Source organism: Gorilla gorilla, chromosome 1 (genome assembly GCF_029281585.2).
Source record: "Gorilla gorilla gorilla isolate KB3781 chromosome 1, NHGRI_mGorGor1-v2.1_pri, whole genome shotgun sequence".
Classification (NCBI taxonomy): domain Eukaryota; kingdom Metazoa; phylum Chordata; class Mammalia; order Primates; family Hominidae; genus Gorilla; species Gorilla gorilla.
In genome coordinates this window covers 145820352-145835846 of record NC_073224.2, presented here as the reverse complement: position 1 = coordinate 145835846, position 15495 = coordinate 145820352, and the positions used below count along the sequence as shown (strand labels likewise).

General features: G+C 48.2%; 1 protein-coding gene across 2 annotated transcripts in view; it reads right to left on the bottom strand.

Moving 5' to 3' along the window:
- The window catches only part of ABCA4 (ATP binding cassette subfamily A member 4), a 128690-nt gene that overhangs the window by 97617 nt on the left and 15578 nt on the right, over positions 1-15495 (bottom strand). For both annotated transcript variants that reach the window (XM_004026159.5, XM_063696883.1), the window contains exons 5-6: positions 12906-13033; positions 8684-8881 (exon numbers count right to left, since the gene is read on the bottom strand). In XM_004026159.5, coding sequence (XP_004026208.4) covers positions 8684-8881; positions 12906-13033 — 326 coding nt within the window. The remainder of the gene's footprint in view (positions 1-8683; positions 8882-12905; positions 13034-15495) is intronic.

Sequence of the window (15495 nt, the reverse complement as noted above, 5' to 3'; positions counted from 1 at the left end):
TTTCTCTCATCAACGGTATGATAAAACAGTGTTGAATGAAACTCAAGGGCCTGTTTTAACTAAATTTAACAATGAAGTTGAATAAAATTACCTTCCTTAAATATTCATTTAATATTCATTCATTATAATTCTAAAGTTTTTTCATTTTCTTTTGGAGCCAATTAAAAAAAAAAAACTTCAAATCTCAAATAGTTTTGTAGGCTTCTGTAAAGCCTGCAGTCCTTAGCCACTAGTCCTATCACTTTGAGGACTAATGGATCAAAATGACCAACCCACCCTGTCTCACCCCATTCTCACTCTACACCTACTGGCCAGAGTCAACTCATTTCAAACTACCTCACCTTCTCCAGAAAGCCTTCTTCCCCCATCACCATGCTCTTCCAGCTTTCCTTCCCTAGGGGTTAGGTGCCCCTCCTAGCTATTCCTGTCTTTCTCAGTGCATTTATTTACCACTTTTATTTTGGTTTGCTGTTATTTTTTAATGTATCTATCTCTCCACTAGACTGTAAACTCATTAAGCATAGGAATAGGTTTTATTTTGTTTGTCTTTTATCTTCTGGGCATGGTACACAGTAGGTGCTCAATAATATGTGTTGTGGTAATTAATGAGTAAATAAACTATAACAGAGTACGAAAGAGACTGTGTCTATTGAGGTTTTAGGCTCCATGAGGGCTATATATAGCAGTCATCATGGTGACTTACAGGGAGGGAGCAGTCGGTTTCACCAGGGGATGGGGAAGTGACACTTGAGCTGAGGTTTGTAAAGAGACAAACTGATGACTGTGAGAGTGAGGACAGTGTCTGTAAGTAAAAGGGGAGGGCCCGGGAATTCCAGGTGGAGAAAGGAACGTGAAGAGAGTCAGCAAGAAAGAGTGACTAGAGAGACAGCCAGATAAGAGCAAGACCAGGAATTTGGGGGAAAGGGAACAGAGAAACAATAGCTTGAGATGCATTTTTGTGTGGTTAATACTCTTTTTTCCATCTTGTTAATAATTTAATAATATTCCTTCACCAAATAGTTACTAAGCTCTAGTTATGTGCCTGGTGCTACAGCTACAATTTCCTTCCCAGCTCTTTTTAGTGGGAATGGTAAATGATGAGGGTCCGGTCCTCACACCTTACATCTCTGAATACTGCCTGGTCCCGAGGGAGCCCTCCATATGTACCTGTTCACAGTTGCCTACTGAGGTTGCCATAAATTATAAGATAACTTTCCCAGGGCTCTCCTCTTCTTTTGGTTCCCCCTTCCCTATTATCTGTTCAAATTCACATGAATTGTTTCTGTCAAAGAACCGGAAGAGACTGTAAGTTTAGTTGGAATGGAACTGTGAAACTATTTCTGGAAAAAAAGGTCACAGATCAAAATGGCAAACATCATCACACACACACACACACACACACACACACACACACACACACACACACACATTTCCTATGCCAAATAAGTTCTCTTAATTTTCCAAGTAACAAATAACTCTTCCATGTCACACATCACAGCTAACAGCACTGCCAGCTGAAGTTCAAGGTCAGACTAGACCTCTAAGGAAGATAAGGCTGTGAAGAGATCTGCCTCTACTAACTGAGGTCAGTCTAAGGGGCCCTTAGGCCTTGATCCTGTGCTTAAGAAATTGATATAAGGTCCTAGGCAGCAGCCAAGATGATTCCGGCCCTAAGAGGCCTCTGCTTGGGTTGTCTGGGATCAAAACCATGTCTCTCCCTTGGGACTGTGTAATATTTTTTTCTTAAGTAGAACAGACATGTTTATCACCTCCTAAAAAGTCTTGTTTGCATAGTATTTCTGATGCTTTGGATCAAATGTGTTCATCAAACAGATGTCACCCAACCGCACATGAAATGTCTTAAGCATTGAATGTTTTGTTGTTTTACTTTCTGTGATTCAAAGAAGACAATCTGGAAACAGTATTAATTTCTAAGTTGAGGATATACCTAACACAAGGGTAAATAAGTAGCCTCAGGTTCAATGTGTCTTTTTGGGGCAGACATGGCCTCTGCAGGCTATGGAAGGTTCTGAAGGGAGGGGTGAGCTGCAGTCTTGAAGGCATGCAGACCAGAGGTGAAAAGCAGTTGAAGCAGTGGACAGAAGTGTGTGCTGCTGTGTTCAGTCCTGGGCTGAGCTACAGGAAACCCACATTTATCCGGGAGGGAAGTTGTTGCTAGGCAACTGGGAGAATGTGGATTTGAAGCATGTTTCTTGCAACCTGACAGTTGTTAAGCATCAAATGAAAAGGGAGGAAGCGGGCTTCAGTGGTGAGGGGGCAACCAGGAGGGGACACCCTGAGTGCTAGGAAATGCGTCATCAGTGGAGAATTCAGACTCAATCACTGGGGGGTTGGGGGACATGCCAAATGGTCTCTACCAGGAGGTCACAGAGACACGCAGTCTCCCAGAATGAGAGGGAACTGAGTGTCTCAACTAGAGGGTGGGCTCTTGGGTATGTGAACAGACAAGTTATGAGACTCTTTGGCTCAACAGAAACTAGGTCTTTTTCTGTCCGTCCCAGTATCTGTGGTTAATGAAAGCAAAACTGAGCTTGGAATCTAGAGGCAGCCAAAAGGTCACTCCATGAGACAGACCTTCTCCTAGTCTGGGGGGTCTGAAGAAGGAGAAATGGGGAGCAAAGGGCCTCTCAAAAGAGGCTGTGCTTTCATAAGAGCAAAATGCTTTTTGTTCGAAGTGTTTTTCCATCTCTTCTCTAATGTGAATTTCATTACTATTCCATGAGCTGTGTAGGACAAGTCTTATTTTCTCGATTTTACGGATGGGAGGCTAAGATTTCCTTTAAATGGCAGCAAGTTAGGAGCCAACATAGATCTAGGGCCCAGTCTCTCAGCCACTAAGAGATGCCTGTATGCCCCAGCAGCTGCCCAGGCCTGTGGTCCTCACACCATTGGATCCTGTGCTCAGGGGCAGGGAGGATGCTGAAGGGGGCAGGGAGGATGCTGAAAGGGGCAGGGAGGATGCTGAAGGGGGCAGGGAGGATGCTGAATGCTTCATAAACAGAGTTAAGGAAGAATCGGTGTATATTGAGACCTCTTAGTAAAGAATGCATATTAGTGGTAGGTAGAAAAACATTTTAATGTAAAGGCTATTAACCTGGGGTCTGGCTTCAGCTGCTCCATGAGCCCCATCCTGTGTGTCCCTGTGAACTTAGTTTTCTTTAGGGAACAGGTCTAGAGCTGTAGTCAGATTCTCGAAGGTAATCCTAACCCATAAGAAAGGTTAAGAGCTACTGTTCTGTAGAGATAAAACATATCAGAAGCCAAAACCTTTCTTAAAACCAACTGACCCTGGAGAGAACCTGACGCCTCACACATTGGTGCACACATTGTAGGCGCCTAGTGCGTATTTACTGAACAAAGGCCAGGACCCCAGGACTCATTATCCTCAATGGCAGCCTTCCCGGGGGCCTGCTCTTGTCTTAAGTGACTTCAGTTTTGACTTCTCAGTATTTCTTTCTTTGTAAATCCATAAAAGCAACATCTGATCTGTCATGAAAATAAGCCCTGGCCTACTGCCTGCCTGGAGCTGAAAAGACATCAAGGCAGGCAAGTGACAATCCAGCCAGTAGGCTCAATGTGCACGAAGGGGCCTCTCTTCTATTTCATTTTTATTTCTTCTTTGTTGAAATCCATTCCACCCAGAGGATATTTTGATTGTAATAGGTAAAGATTTTTGTAGATGCAGGCAGAAAAAATACTAATGCTATAAATCAAATATACTTGCTGTGGCTTGAATATTTTCATAAAACCCCCCCAAAAACAACAACAAAAACCTTCCTGACTTAGTTTTGTTTCCTCCCAACAGCCCTGCTGTTCCCTGGTACTGGCACTCGGGAATCACTCCTTTCTCTTCTCCCCTTCCCAAAACCCTTACGGAGAAGTGGGAGAAATTGGAAAGAATGAGGAAGTCATGACGTCAAGTCGTTAGTGGGACCTCACTGTAAAATCCTGTAGATGTGGGGGTTTTCCCAGACACTTGATGCAGCAATATCCATCCGAAAGTTGAAATGCATAGGTGAAGTTTAACAATCTGCAACGAATGACCCAGGAGAGCAGCAACTGTGGCAACTCTCACTGGGTAGGGGGCGGTCCACCCACGCTTCTCCCCAGTGACTCAGGAATTCAGGGAACCAGAGCCAAGAATGAAACAGGACATTGATAGGCGCATGTAGCCAGAACCCCAAGATTGGGCCCTTTTCTTCCTGGAACTCAACGTCCAGCCACCCCGTAGTCAAAGAGACACGGATAAAATGCAATCAGAAAAGTAAAAATGACAACAGAGCAGTGGTTGGGGGACAGAAAAGAAAGCTGAATCATGCCACACTGGAAGCATTTTCAAAGGAAAACCGTGAGCCCAAATGCCGAGGAGGCTGACTTTTCTCTATCAACAAGCATTTAGGAGGGGGAAGGGAGGGAGACTCAGACTTCCCAGCAGCATGGCAGGTCTTGGCACACGCCTCGGTTCCCCTGCCGAACTTCCACAAATAAACATTCAAAGCAGAAGGGACAGATTTGCTTCTCAGCAAGATTTCAAAGCTGTGCACCAGAGTTAGAGAGAAAACAGGAAGGATGGTAGGGGGAAGAGGGGGAGGAGGAGGGGAAGGAGGAGGAGGGGCATGCATGCCTTGGGCCAAATCAGATGGGAAGCGTCCCAACCTCTCACCCGAAACTGACACACCATTTTTTATGAGGTGCGAAACATTTCAGGTAGTGTTGGCACTAATAATACCTTGGGCCCAAGTCTGAGCTTCTGGGTTTCAAGCTGGGGGGCGTTAAGCCTGCAAAGGCCGCAGGTGAAGACAAGCTCCTTCAGGTGAAACCAAGAGGGGCTATTAATAAATTTCCTCGGAGAAAATCCAGTCATTCGGCTCTTATTTCTCTCCCAGTCCACCTAGGTCACCAATCTGTGTGTGCGCACTCAAGTGAGCGTGTGCGATAGTGTGCAAATGAGTGTGTGAGTGTACGCGCGGGGATGGGTGGGATGGTGTGGGAGGGATGTAGTAAGGCCATGGATACTGCCTTTGGATTGTTTGAAGATGACAACACTCACTTCTGATCTCCAAGGAACCGAGAGAAAACACAGCTGGTCTCAGTCGGTGCTAACCCCAGCGCCCCCCTCCGATTCTCTGGGCTCCACAGGTTCCCATGTCTCGGAGGTTGCACTCACACCCCCAGCTCCTGACTCAAAGTGTGCAGACTCAGTAAACCACTCACAGTGGTTTACTGAGATTTTCCCTCTATCTTTGTTAATGAGAACTCATTTGGCATTTAATAAAACCTTATTTATACACTGGCCTACGTGCGTATGAGAAACAGCCCAGAACAGAAGGCCCAGCATTCCCGCACTGCAGCTAAGCATGGCTGCGCGCCAACCAGCTGCAATAACAGCCGCGTCCCAGCGGGGCCCCTTCCCCGGCCCCGGAGCAGCCCCAGCCTGGCTGATGCTCCTTTCAGAGGGTCGGAGGGTCTGCCCTGAGCCTTTCTGGGCCTGCCTCAGGCTTGTTTTTCTAAAAACCCAAATAGGATGGGCCCAGGAGCAATAAAGGCAAAGTCCCATTTTAATGCCTGCAATTTCTTTCAGGTTTTTTTTTTTTTTTTTGTAAATTTTTGTTTTTAATGTAATCCATTTGTCAAATGGAAAAGTACATTTTAAAGGCACCAGAAGACTAGATGTGTCCTGCTTCAGTTGGATCTTTCTCCACCGAGACGGAAGCAGGAGTGAGAGGAGAGCAGGTAGGGGTGGTGCTCCGAGGTTAACTGAGGCCGGCTACCGCAGAGCTTTCTCCTCTGGGCCGTCTCCCGGTCCACTGCAGGCTCTGTCGCTCACCAGCTTTGTTAAGAGAACAGGAGAGAGAAAGCATCTCCACACCACGGTGGTCTCATGGGTGATCAAATGAAAGTTCTTTGGACCCTCAGAGGTGTGTGGGGTACTATTATTATGCGTGGTCTATAGAGACTGAGGTGGTAAATTAAACTCTAGGTCAGTGATTCTCAATCTTGGCCGGACATTGGACTTATCTGGGAAGTAACACAGTGAAGTCAAGGCTGCACCCTAGGCCAGCTGACTCAGAATCTCTGGGAGTGGGGGCCAGGCATTTGTAGGACACATTGAATCACTGGGGAAGCTTCTAAAAGCTACTGCTCGGGGGGACAAATGCTGCTGGTGTTGGCCCTCTCTAGGCTGCACTGCTGTGAAATGTCCTGTTTGCTTGTCTCTGGTCTGGCTGTGAGTTCAGTGAGGGTGGAAGGTTCACATTTGGAGCCTTGGCCTCAGCACAGTGCCCGGCCCTTCACAGGTGCCTGATGCAGTTTGAGTGCCTGCACACAGAAACGTAGAAAGCAAGTCCCCAGGACCCGTCTGAGGTCTGCAAGGGCGACAGGTCAAGGTAGCCCAGGGTTTCTGAATGCTAGCATTTGCCAAGGCAGCATGTGAAGACGTAAGGAAAGACTTGGTCTTTCTTGTCTGATAAAGAAACATTTGGAAGCCAGTGTCCTGAGTTTTGGTTCTAGTCTCCGATGGAAAGTTTTACCCAGGTGCCGATTTACCCTACTATCTCTGGCATTGACATCCCAGAATCAATGGTCATGTCCTGGGAGGTAAATTTACCTATACTGGTGGCCAAGGTGCTTCAAGAAGGGAAGAATGATGCTGCTCCCTTCATGGTGATGAGAGGATTGCATGAACCTGGGTACCCAGGCCCTGCCTGCAAAGCCCAGGTGCACAGACATTGCTCATTCTGCCCATTCTACAAAGCATGCGGGCCCTGGACACCTGAGAGGGAGCCTCTGGTGGCTCTGCAAACACCAGCACTGGACTCCTGGCTGTGCTGGTATTCAGCTGCCTGGAATAAGGGACCTTTGTTGCCTCACTCTTCTGTCTGATTCTGAAAACAAGTCAAGGAGCGTGTCTAAAATCAGGTTCTTTTTGAAACTTTGGATAGAGACATTTGGACTACATTGCTTTTTATTTTTCCTACAGTGTGGTGAGCCAAGAGACCTTTTCTGGGGTCCTGGGCTCTCACTGATGGTGGCATCCCTAGGCTCTGACCCTTCATACTCACTCTGGGGCCCCACCCTGACGAGCTGGGAAAATCGTAGAGTAACTTTCCACGGAAAGTCACACATTGAAAGGGATTAAGCGTGGACTGTGCCAGAAACTGCGGTGTCTTATTTCATGTTGCTTCATTTTTAAAAGCCTTCAGCTTGCTTTTTAAGACAAGCTGAAAGTGAGTTTCCTGGGACTTGAGAGAGCAGTCATAAAACAGACAAAACACAGTTCCTCAATCAAGTTCTTAGTGACTGACATTCCCTACAACACAGTTCTAGAAATTAAAATGTAGGCAAAAGAAAAAAAGCATAATTCCATGCTAGAAATGTTATATATGCCACCTTCTCTGAAGGATTCTAATTTTGAGTGTTTCTGAAAGTGTGGCCTACAATGGTCTTCATCAGAATCGCCTAAGGTAAGAGGATAGATTCTGGGCCTGGACTGGTTCTTCTGAATCACAGTGATTGGGGGTGGGGATTTAGCACTTGCATCTTTTACCAACTTCTCTGATGGGTTTTTTGTTTGTTTGTTTGTTTGTTTTTATTGAGACGGAGTCTTGCTCTGTCACCCAGGCTGGAGTGCAGTGGCGCAATCTCTGCTCACTGCAAGCTCTGCCTCCTGGGTTCACGCCATTCTCCGGCCTCAGCCTCCTCAGTAGCTGGGATTACAGGCGCCCGCCACCACACCTGGCTAATTTTTGTGTGTGTGTGTTTTTTAGTAGAGACGGGGTTTCACCGTGTCAGCCAGGATGGTCTCTATCTCCTGACCTCATGATCCGCCTGCCTCGGCCTGCCAAAGTGCTGGGATTACAGGCGTGAGCCACTGCGCCCGGCCCTCTGATGGTTTTTATGCACTTTGCAGTGTGAAAACCTCTGCTCTACACCTCCTTTATCTAATTCCTTCTCATCTTATCCTCCTAGCAAAGGAGGAGATATTTTCAGGTCCCAAGCAGTCTGTCTGGGATGCAGTTCTAGAACAAAGGGTTGTTGAGCTAGATCAGGGCTTTCCAAATTTTTGAGACTATGAAAATTTCTCTGTCGTTTTTTCTCTCCAGAAACACCAACCATTGAGGTTGAGATCATTTCTAGAGGAAGAAGCATGGGGCCTTCATTTATTAAAATTTATGAAATGTTTTGCATATACTTTTTCTTGTATAATTCCTACCACTCTGTATGCATATACTTTTTCTTGTGTAATTCTCACCACTCTGTAAAGTATTATATTTGTTTTACAGATGAGTACTGGGACCAGAAAAGGTTCAATATCTTACCATGATCACCTGGCTAGGAAATAGCAGGTCAGGGAGTCAAACCAGGCCTCCTCCTTCCTTTACCACTCTGTTAGAGGAGGTAAAGGGGATTATCCCCACATTTAGAGTGGACACAAACATGCCACAGCCACATACCTAATGGTGAACCTCATAGTGACTTCTGGGTTCCCAGGCCACTGTTCTAGAAATACTATCAGTTGTGATTTTTTGAGCCCTGGGAGCCTGGAGCTTTTGCAAGGATTGTCCAGAACACCAGGCTCACGCCCTCCCCAGGGTCAATTCGTGAGGCTCTGCTACCCCAGGAATCACCTTGCAATTGGCGAGCAGCCAAACCCCTCCCTTACCACATGGAAGAGCTTGAAGAAGTCCACGTTGGCATACAGAGTGTCTTCTATCCACTGTAGGGTGCCCTGGGAGAGGGAGCACAGGGCATAGCGCACGGTCTGTGCCCCGCGTCGCTGGCTGAAGATGATGAAGCGCTCCAGGAGGGCCTCGCTGCAGGCGATGTCCTTCAGCGCCAGGTCCGGGACTCCATGAGCGAACTGCAGGGAGAAGAGGCAACACTAGAAACTGCCCTGTGGTAGAAAAGACACCCACGTCCTAACCCACAGAACCTGGGAATACCTTATGTTACATGGCGACAGGAATTAAGATCGCAGATGGGATTAAAGCCACTGATTAGCTGATTTTAAAATAAGGAGATTATTTTGGTTTTTCTAGGTGGGCCCCTGTGTAATCACAAGGGTCCCCTAAATGTAGAAGAGGGAGGCGGAAGAAACAGAGTCATGTGATGTGAGAAAGACTTGATAAGCCCCCACTGGCCTTGGAGATGGAAGCAGACCACTAGCCAAAGAATGTGGAGTGTCTCCGGAGGCTGAAGGAGGCAGGAAAATGGATTTTTCTCTAGAACTCCGCAGTAAGGAATGCAGTCCTGCTGATGCCCTAACTTTCAGACTTGTGACCTCCAGAACCATAAGATAATGCATCTGTGTTGTTTGAAGCCACTAAGTTTGTGGTAATTTATGATAGCAGCAACAGGAAACCAATACAATCCCCATACCTCACCTTATCAGAGTGCCATTTACAATTCAAGGGATCCCCTTCTTACAGCATGATGTTACAGTACCATCAAGGCTTCCTCTCTGAAGGTGGGGTTGAGAAGTAGCTAGAACAAATTTGCTCTTGGATTTAGCAAACAAAAGTACCAGATGCCCAGTCGAATCTGAATTTCAGATAAATGAATAATTTTTAGTACAAATATGTCCCAAATAGGGTCCAAATAGAACACAATTATTTGAAAAAAATTATTTGTTGTTTATCTGAAATTCGAATTTAACTAGACACCCTGCATCTATTTTGTCTGCAGACCCTAAGCCCTGCATAGTGCACATTCTGCAGCTCCTAGGGAGCTCAAGGATAGTGGTTCTTGAAGTACAACCCTCGTGATGGCCTCCCGAGGATCAGGTGGCAGGGGAGAGGCCTGGACCTTGGCCAGGGACCTGTGGCCACCCAGCACCTTAACTGGCTCCTGGAGTCCTGGACTCCCACAGCATTGGACAGACCCTGAGTACCGTGGGCAAATTCATGAGATTCCCGGGGCACCACAGTCTCCCATGACATCTAACGACATGGCTCTCTGGGCTGGAGGGCAGAACAGGCCTGAGCTCTGCCACCTCCTACACTGTCCAGACTACACATGGCAGCCTGGTCCCCACACGAGGCACAGGTTACAGTTGACCATGAGTCGGTGTGGACACTTTCAATCTCAGGGACCCATAAAACATAGTGAAACCAGAGCACTGAAGAGGGCGTGTTAAGAATAGCTACTAAAAGCAGCTAGTATTTACTGGGAGTTTACTATGTGTCAGGCACCCTTCCAAGTGTTCACATATATTATTTCTTTTAACTTCAACTGCCATGCTGGTAGGCACTTTTACTATTTCCATTTTACAAATGAGGAAACGAGAGGCACAGAGTGGTTAATTAACTTGCCTGAAGTCACATAGCTAAGTGTGTGGCCTTGTGAGATTTGAACCCAGAGCTTAACCATCACCTGTTAACTCTCCAGTGAGTAGGGAAGAGGGAGAAGGCAGGACAAAGAAGGGTGGGTTTATAAATTATTTCACTGAGGAGGCAACATCTGAGCTGGGCCTTGAAGCATGTCCAGGAGTTTACTGGGCTGGGGGTAAGCCAGAGAACTGTGCCCCTGTCATCTTCTAATTCCCTAGATGGAGAGAGGGAATGGTGAGGTTCCTTCTGAGCTGTGCTAAGACCCCAGGCAGAAAGGACCAGGAGGGGTATCCAGTCCTGATGGTAAAGGACACAAATCCATGTTCAATGAGCATGAGTGACAACACAGAGGCGAGCTCCCATGTTGGACAGTGCCCAGAGAGAACGTTGCCATCGTGATGGACAGTTCTGGGAACAGTGCTGATAAGGAGCCCCGGAACTGGATGGAGGTGGAGATACAGATCAGGAGCTAGAAGACAGGTGAGCCCACAAGGCAAAGCATCCTGGGCAGCGGGCAGGGAGGGCCAGGTTGGCTGGAATGTGCCTCTGCGAAGAGCAGATGGCTCAGTGTTTGCTAATCAACAGAGCATCAGCTCATCAGAGCCAGCAACACGAAATAAAGGCACAACCTGGTGACCCCGGCCTCCATTCTCCAACATGAAAGGCCTCGGCACTGATGCCAGAAGCACAGTACTAGAGATCCAAATGTCACATTAGTAAGGAACTGGAAAGAAATTTCCCCGAAATTCCTGTCCTTATCTTCATCTCCCTTTTATTACCAACTGGAAGTCATCAAGGCATTGTCAGGACTTGAGTTTTACGAGCTGAAGAGAAAGCAAAGGGGAAAATGAGCAATCGGTGTCGACAGCACCCCCTCTGTGGGGGTGGGAGAGGAAGCTAAACAGGGCCTGGCCGGAGCCGCACCACCCAGGGCCTGGGCACTGCAGGCGCCAAGCTCACCCTGCCTCCAGGCTGACCCTGGGTTCCCCTTGTCTAGTTTCGGTGAAAACCTCAGGGTCTGAGAAGCCAGAAAAGCAGGTATGAGCTCCTTCATTGTGCAGGGAACCAGTGTGAGAATCTGCTTCCAGGAGCTGGTGCTGACCAGGTGGGGTGGGGTCCCTCACTCCTCTGGACTCAGACAGCACCCTATGCAGACCTTGATCTCAGGGTTAACACAGGCTCTGAAGTTCTGTTTATGTCTCGTTCTCTCCTGGAGTCTGGAGGAGGATCAGACCCAGCCAGGAGGGAGTCGGGAGGGTGTCTGGGATATCAGCTGCTGCAGATCTAGCATTCTCGCTGTGTTCATCACACTGAAGAAGCTGGGCGGGGAGCCCAGAAGGCCCAGAGGACAGCTGCAGCTCTCACACCTGAGCCTGCAGAATCACCTGGAGGGCTTGTGAAGCACAGATTGCTAGGCCTTATCCCAGGGCTTTGGACCCAGTTCACCTGGAGTGGGCCCTGATAATTTGCATTCCTAACAAGCTCCCAGGCATCGCTGATGCTGCTGGTCTCTAGGCTTTGAGAGCCACTGGACTGAAGTAAGAAACACTGGATTAGGATTGAGAGGACCTGGATTCCATCTGGCTCTGACAATTTCTAGCCCTGTAACTGTGCACAAATCACCCCATCACCAGACGCACAAGCCTCCTTCTCTGACCCATCTCAGGATTGTTGTGAGGAGTAAGGGCGCTAAGGGATGTGCAAGTCGTGAGTTAGTGGTAAGAATGCTCTGCATAAATAGAGGAGATTATTTAAAGGGGTTAGATAAATTGGGGGCGTATACACAGGTCAGAAATGTGCCAGGGGATAAAAGAAGGAGTTTGCCTGGTGCGGAGAAGGAAGTGGTCCAGGAAAGCAGAGGTGGGCTCTTCTGCAGCGTCTCAGGTTCTGTAGCCTCGGGACGCCACCCCAGCACTTGCCAGCACTGTGCTGGCAGCTTCCAAGCCCGGAACTCCCCTCTCACTTACTGTGTGGCTGACAGACAACTCTGCTCAAATACCACCTCCTCAGGAAGGCCTTCCTGAGCATCCCCCTTAAACCTGCCCCTCCGTCCCTCTCTAACTCCCGACTCTACCGGATTTTCCTTGCAGCACCCATCACAGCCAGAAGTCACACAGCGGAGTCTCTGCTTACCTGAGCATCGCCTGTGGCCCCACTGGAATGGAAGCTCCCCGGCCTGGGGTTTTGCCTGTCTGGTTCACACTGTGTTCTAGTACCTACAACTGTCCCTAAATATTTGAGTAATAAATGAATAGATTTCTGTTTCCTCATCTATAAAGAGGAGGTTGTGCCCCATGATCTCTAAGGTTCCTTCCAGTTATAAAAACCTGAGATGTTTTAAGGTCACCAGGATGTGTACAGCTTCGAATCCTATGTTGAAAATGATCACGATCTCAAGTGATCCCCCAGTTTTTTTCTAAATACAAGGCATTAAGTGATGGATTCTGAATGTGAACACAAGGAATAAAGAAGAAAAAAGCCAACATATTTCTTGCCTTTCTCAGGCTGGGTGCTTCCCTCCCCTCCAGGGACCACTGGCCAGTGACATCCACCTACCTGCTCCGGACGGACTTGAGAGTTGATCAGAAGGTAGACCACTGAGTCAGACAGGCCGATGTTTTTAATGAGAAATAGTGTCAGTGTTTCTTCATCTTTCAAGATATCCCTTATTCGTATTCCTCTTCCTACATGTGAATAAGAGAAAGAACAGGGTGTTGAAGGGGAAATGGGTCAAAAAAAGGAAAACAGCCAGAGTCGATTGGAAACACTTGTAACTCAACTCTCAGAGGAAGGCTCTGTTCTTGGGGTCTCTGGGAGCCCCTAGAGGTGAGGCTCTTGCCAGTGGGCTGCCCCCAACACATTGACTGCTGAAGCAGCTGGGCCCAATTTAGTAAGAAGGTGGAAAAAGTTAGCCAGGGCTGGATGGGGGTGTCAGATGCTTTGTGGGGTTGGTCTAGGACAGTGCTTCTCATTGAGGTGGGGCTGGGGAACTGAAACAGGGGAATTTCATCCTCCTGGAAATATTTGGCAAGATCTAAAGACATTTCTGGGTGTCACAACTGGGGAGGTGCTGGTGGGTAGAGGCCAGGGATGCTGCTAAACATCCTGCAAGGCCCAAGACACTCCTCCCTCCCCCACACAAAGGATTATCTAGCCCCAAGTGTCAGTAATGCTGAGGCTGAGAAACTCTGGTCTAGGATTGGAGGAGACACGTGCTCTTCCCACACTGCAGCTGTCACAGGGTAGAGGACCCCTCTGGGTGTTTCTATCATCTCAGCTTGGGCTGAGATGCTCAGGGCACTGACATGGACTAAGAGAAATGAGTTGGGGCCATTAAGGGCAGGAAAAGCTCCAGGTAGAAAGAGGAGAGCCAGGCACATGCCTGGGCTTGCCTGATGAGCCCTAGTCATGCTCCCTCCAGCTCCTCTCAACACCTGTGGGAAGCAGGGTTTCTTTATAAGGAGGCATAAAGAACACCTAACAGTTAAGGTGACCTTGGGGCAAGTGATTGAGCCTGTCCCCGTGTCTGCACTTTCCACATCTACCTCATAGGATTGTTGATGCGGGGTAAGGAATGTGAAGTGCTTAGCTCCCAGGCCTCAAAACAGCACTCAATAAATGCTTGTTATGATCGAATTAATATAATTCTTACCCCTCCTGGGAGATTCACACAAGCACCCTCCTCCTCGGCTGGCTTCCAGGGCCAATGCTCGGCCTCAACCCTGCTAGTGCTATAGTTCATGAGGCTCTGGCCAGAGAAGAGCCTTATGGGCCTGGATGTCTACGAAGGGACTTCAACACAAAGGGAAAGCACTGGAGTGCGTGAAAATGCCAATCTCTTCACCCCGAGTGCTTCAGGGGCATGGGTGACTGTTTATCTCCCAGTTCTTCTCTAACTGGCTTTAACCATCACATGTCCCCACTCTTTCCTGGTCCCAATTCCACAGCATCCCATCCTCTTCCTCTCCAAATTCTCCCCTCCCCCAGTGGCCAAGAGGCCTGCCCCTGTGTGCTGGACAGCCACCCTTCTCATCCCCAGGTTGTGCCCTTCCCTGAACAGCACCATATCCGGATTTATGTTGCAGCTAGTTTCCTCTGGAAGGGTCTTGCGCCAACCCCACAGGCCTGTCCATGCAGCTAGGGCAGGGGAAGCCGGTCCTGAAGTTTGACCACACAGTGGCACAGTGGCTTCTCTCACAGTAATGGGTTCCCTGGGAGTTGTGCCCACTGTCACTCCCCTTTGCATAGGAAAGATCCGAGGACTTTAGGGAAAGCTGGACACAGGGCCCGAAGGGAGGAGGAGGGCTCTGAGAAGGGCTGCTCCCTTATATTCTAGTCTTCCCTCTTCAAAAACATAAATCCGGCTGTCTCCCAACCCCAGCCCTCCTGCTTTTCCTCCTGTCCCTGGGTGCCAGCTCCACTGTTCTTTTCCCAATTACCCCTTCATACACAGCCTTGTACACTCTCACTCCACCAACACCATCCCCAACACACGCACACACACACGCATGCACACACATGCACACAGGTGCACACATGCACGCACACACATGCATGCACATGCACGCACACACATGCATGCACATGCACACATATGCAGACATACACACATGGGAGATCTCTTGAGAGTTGGGGGTATGGCTCCTGCTTTTATTATACTCCTCATTGTACCTAGCAATGCTGAGTGCACAGATGCAAGCCCTTGAAGTCACCTCTGACACCCAGCGTTAAAGACTGACATCCAATCAGAGTCTCAATAAATGTCTGTTGAATGACATGAGGCATTCAGTAAATAACTGTTGTCTTGACCTGACAGTCAGGACTCCATTTGACTGTTTATCTCTTCGTTATTCTTTCACTCACTCACCTGACCTTACATACAAATATCTTGCTGGGGAGAAGGGGCAAAACAAGAAAAGCTGGGAGTGATGTTGCCCAGGCTTGGCACACCAGACCACCCAGGAGACAGGGCTGCTGTGGCTCTGGGGGGAAGGGGGAGTGTGCTGGCTTCTGGTACACCTGAGGAGGGCGGGGGCCCAGGTGAAGAGGAGGCCGATACCAGACAGAAGCTTCCCTAGACTCCTGAGGGAGAAATGTGAACTGGGAGCCTGAGGAAAGAAAAATAAATTTCGTTTAAAATGTGGTT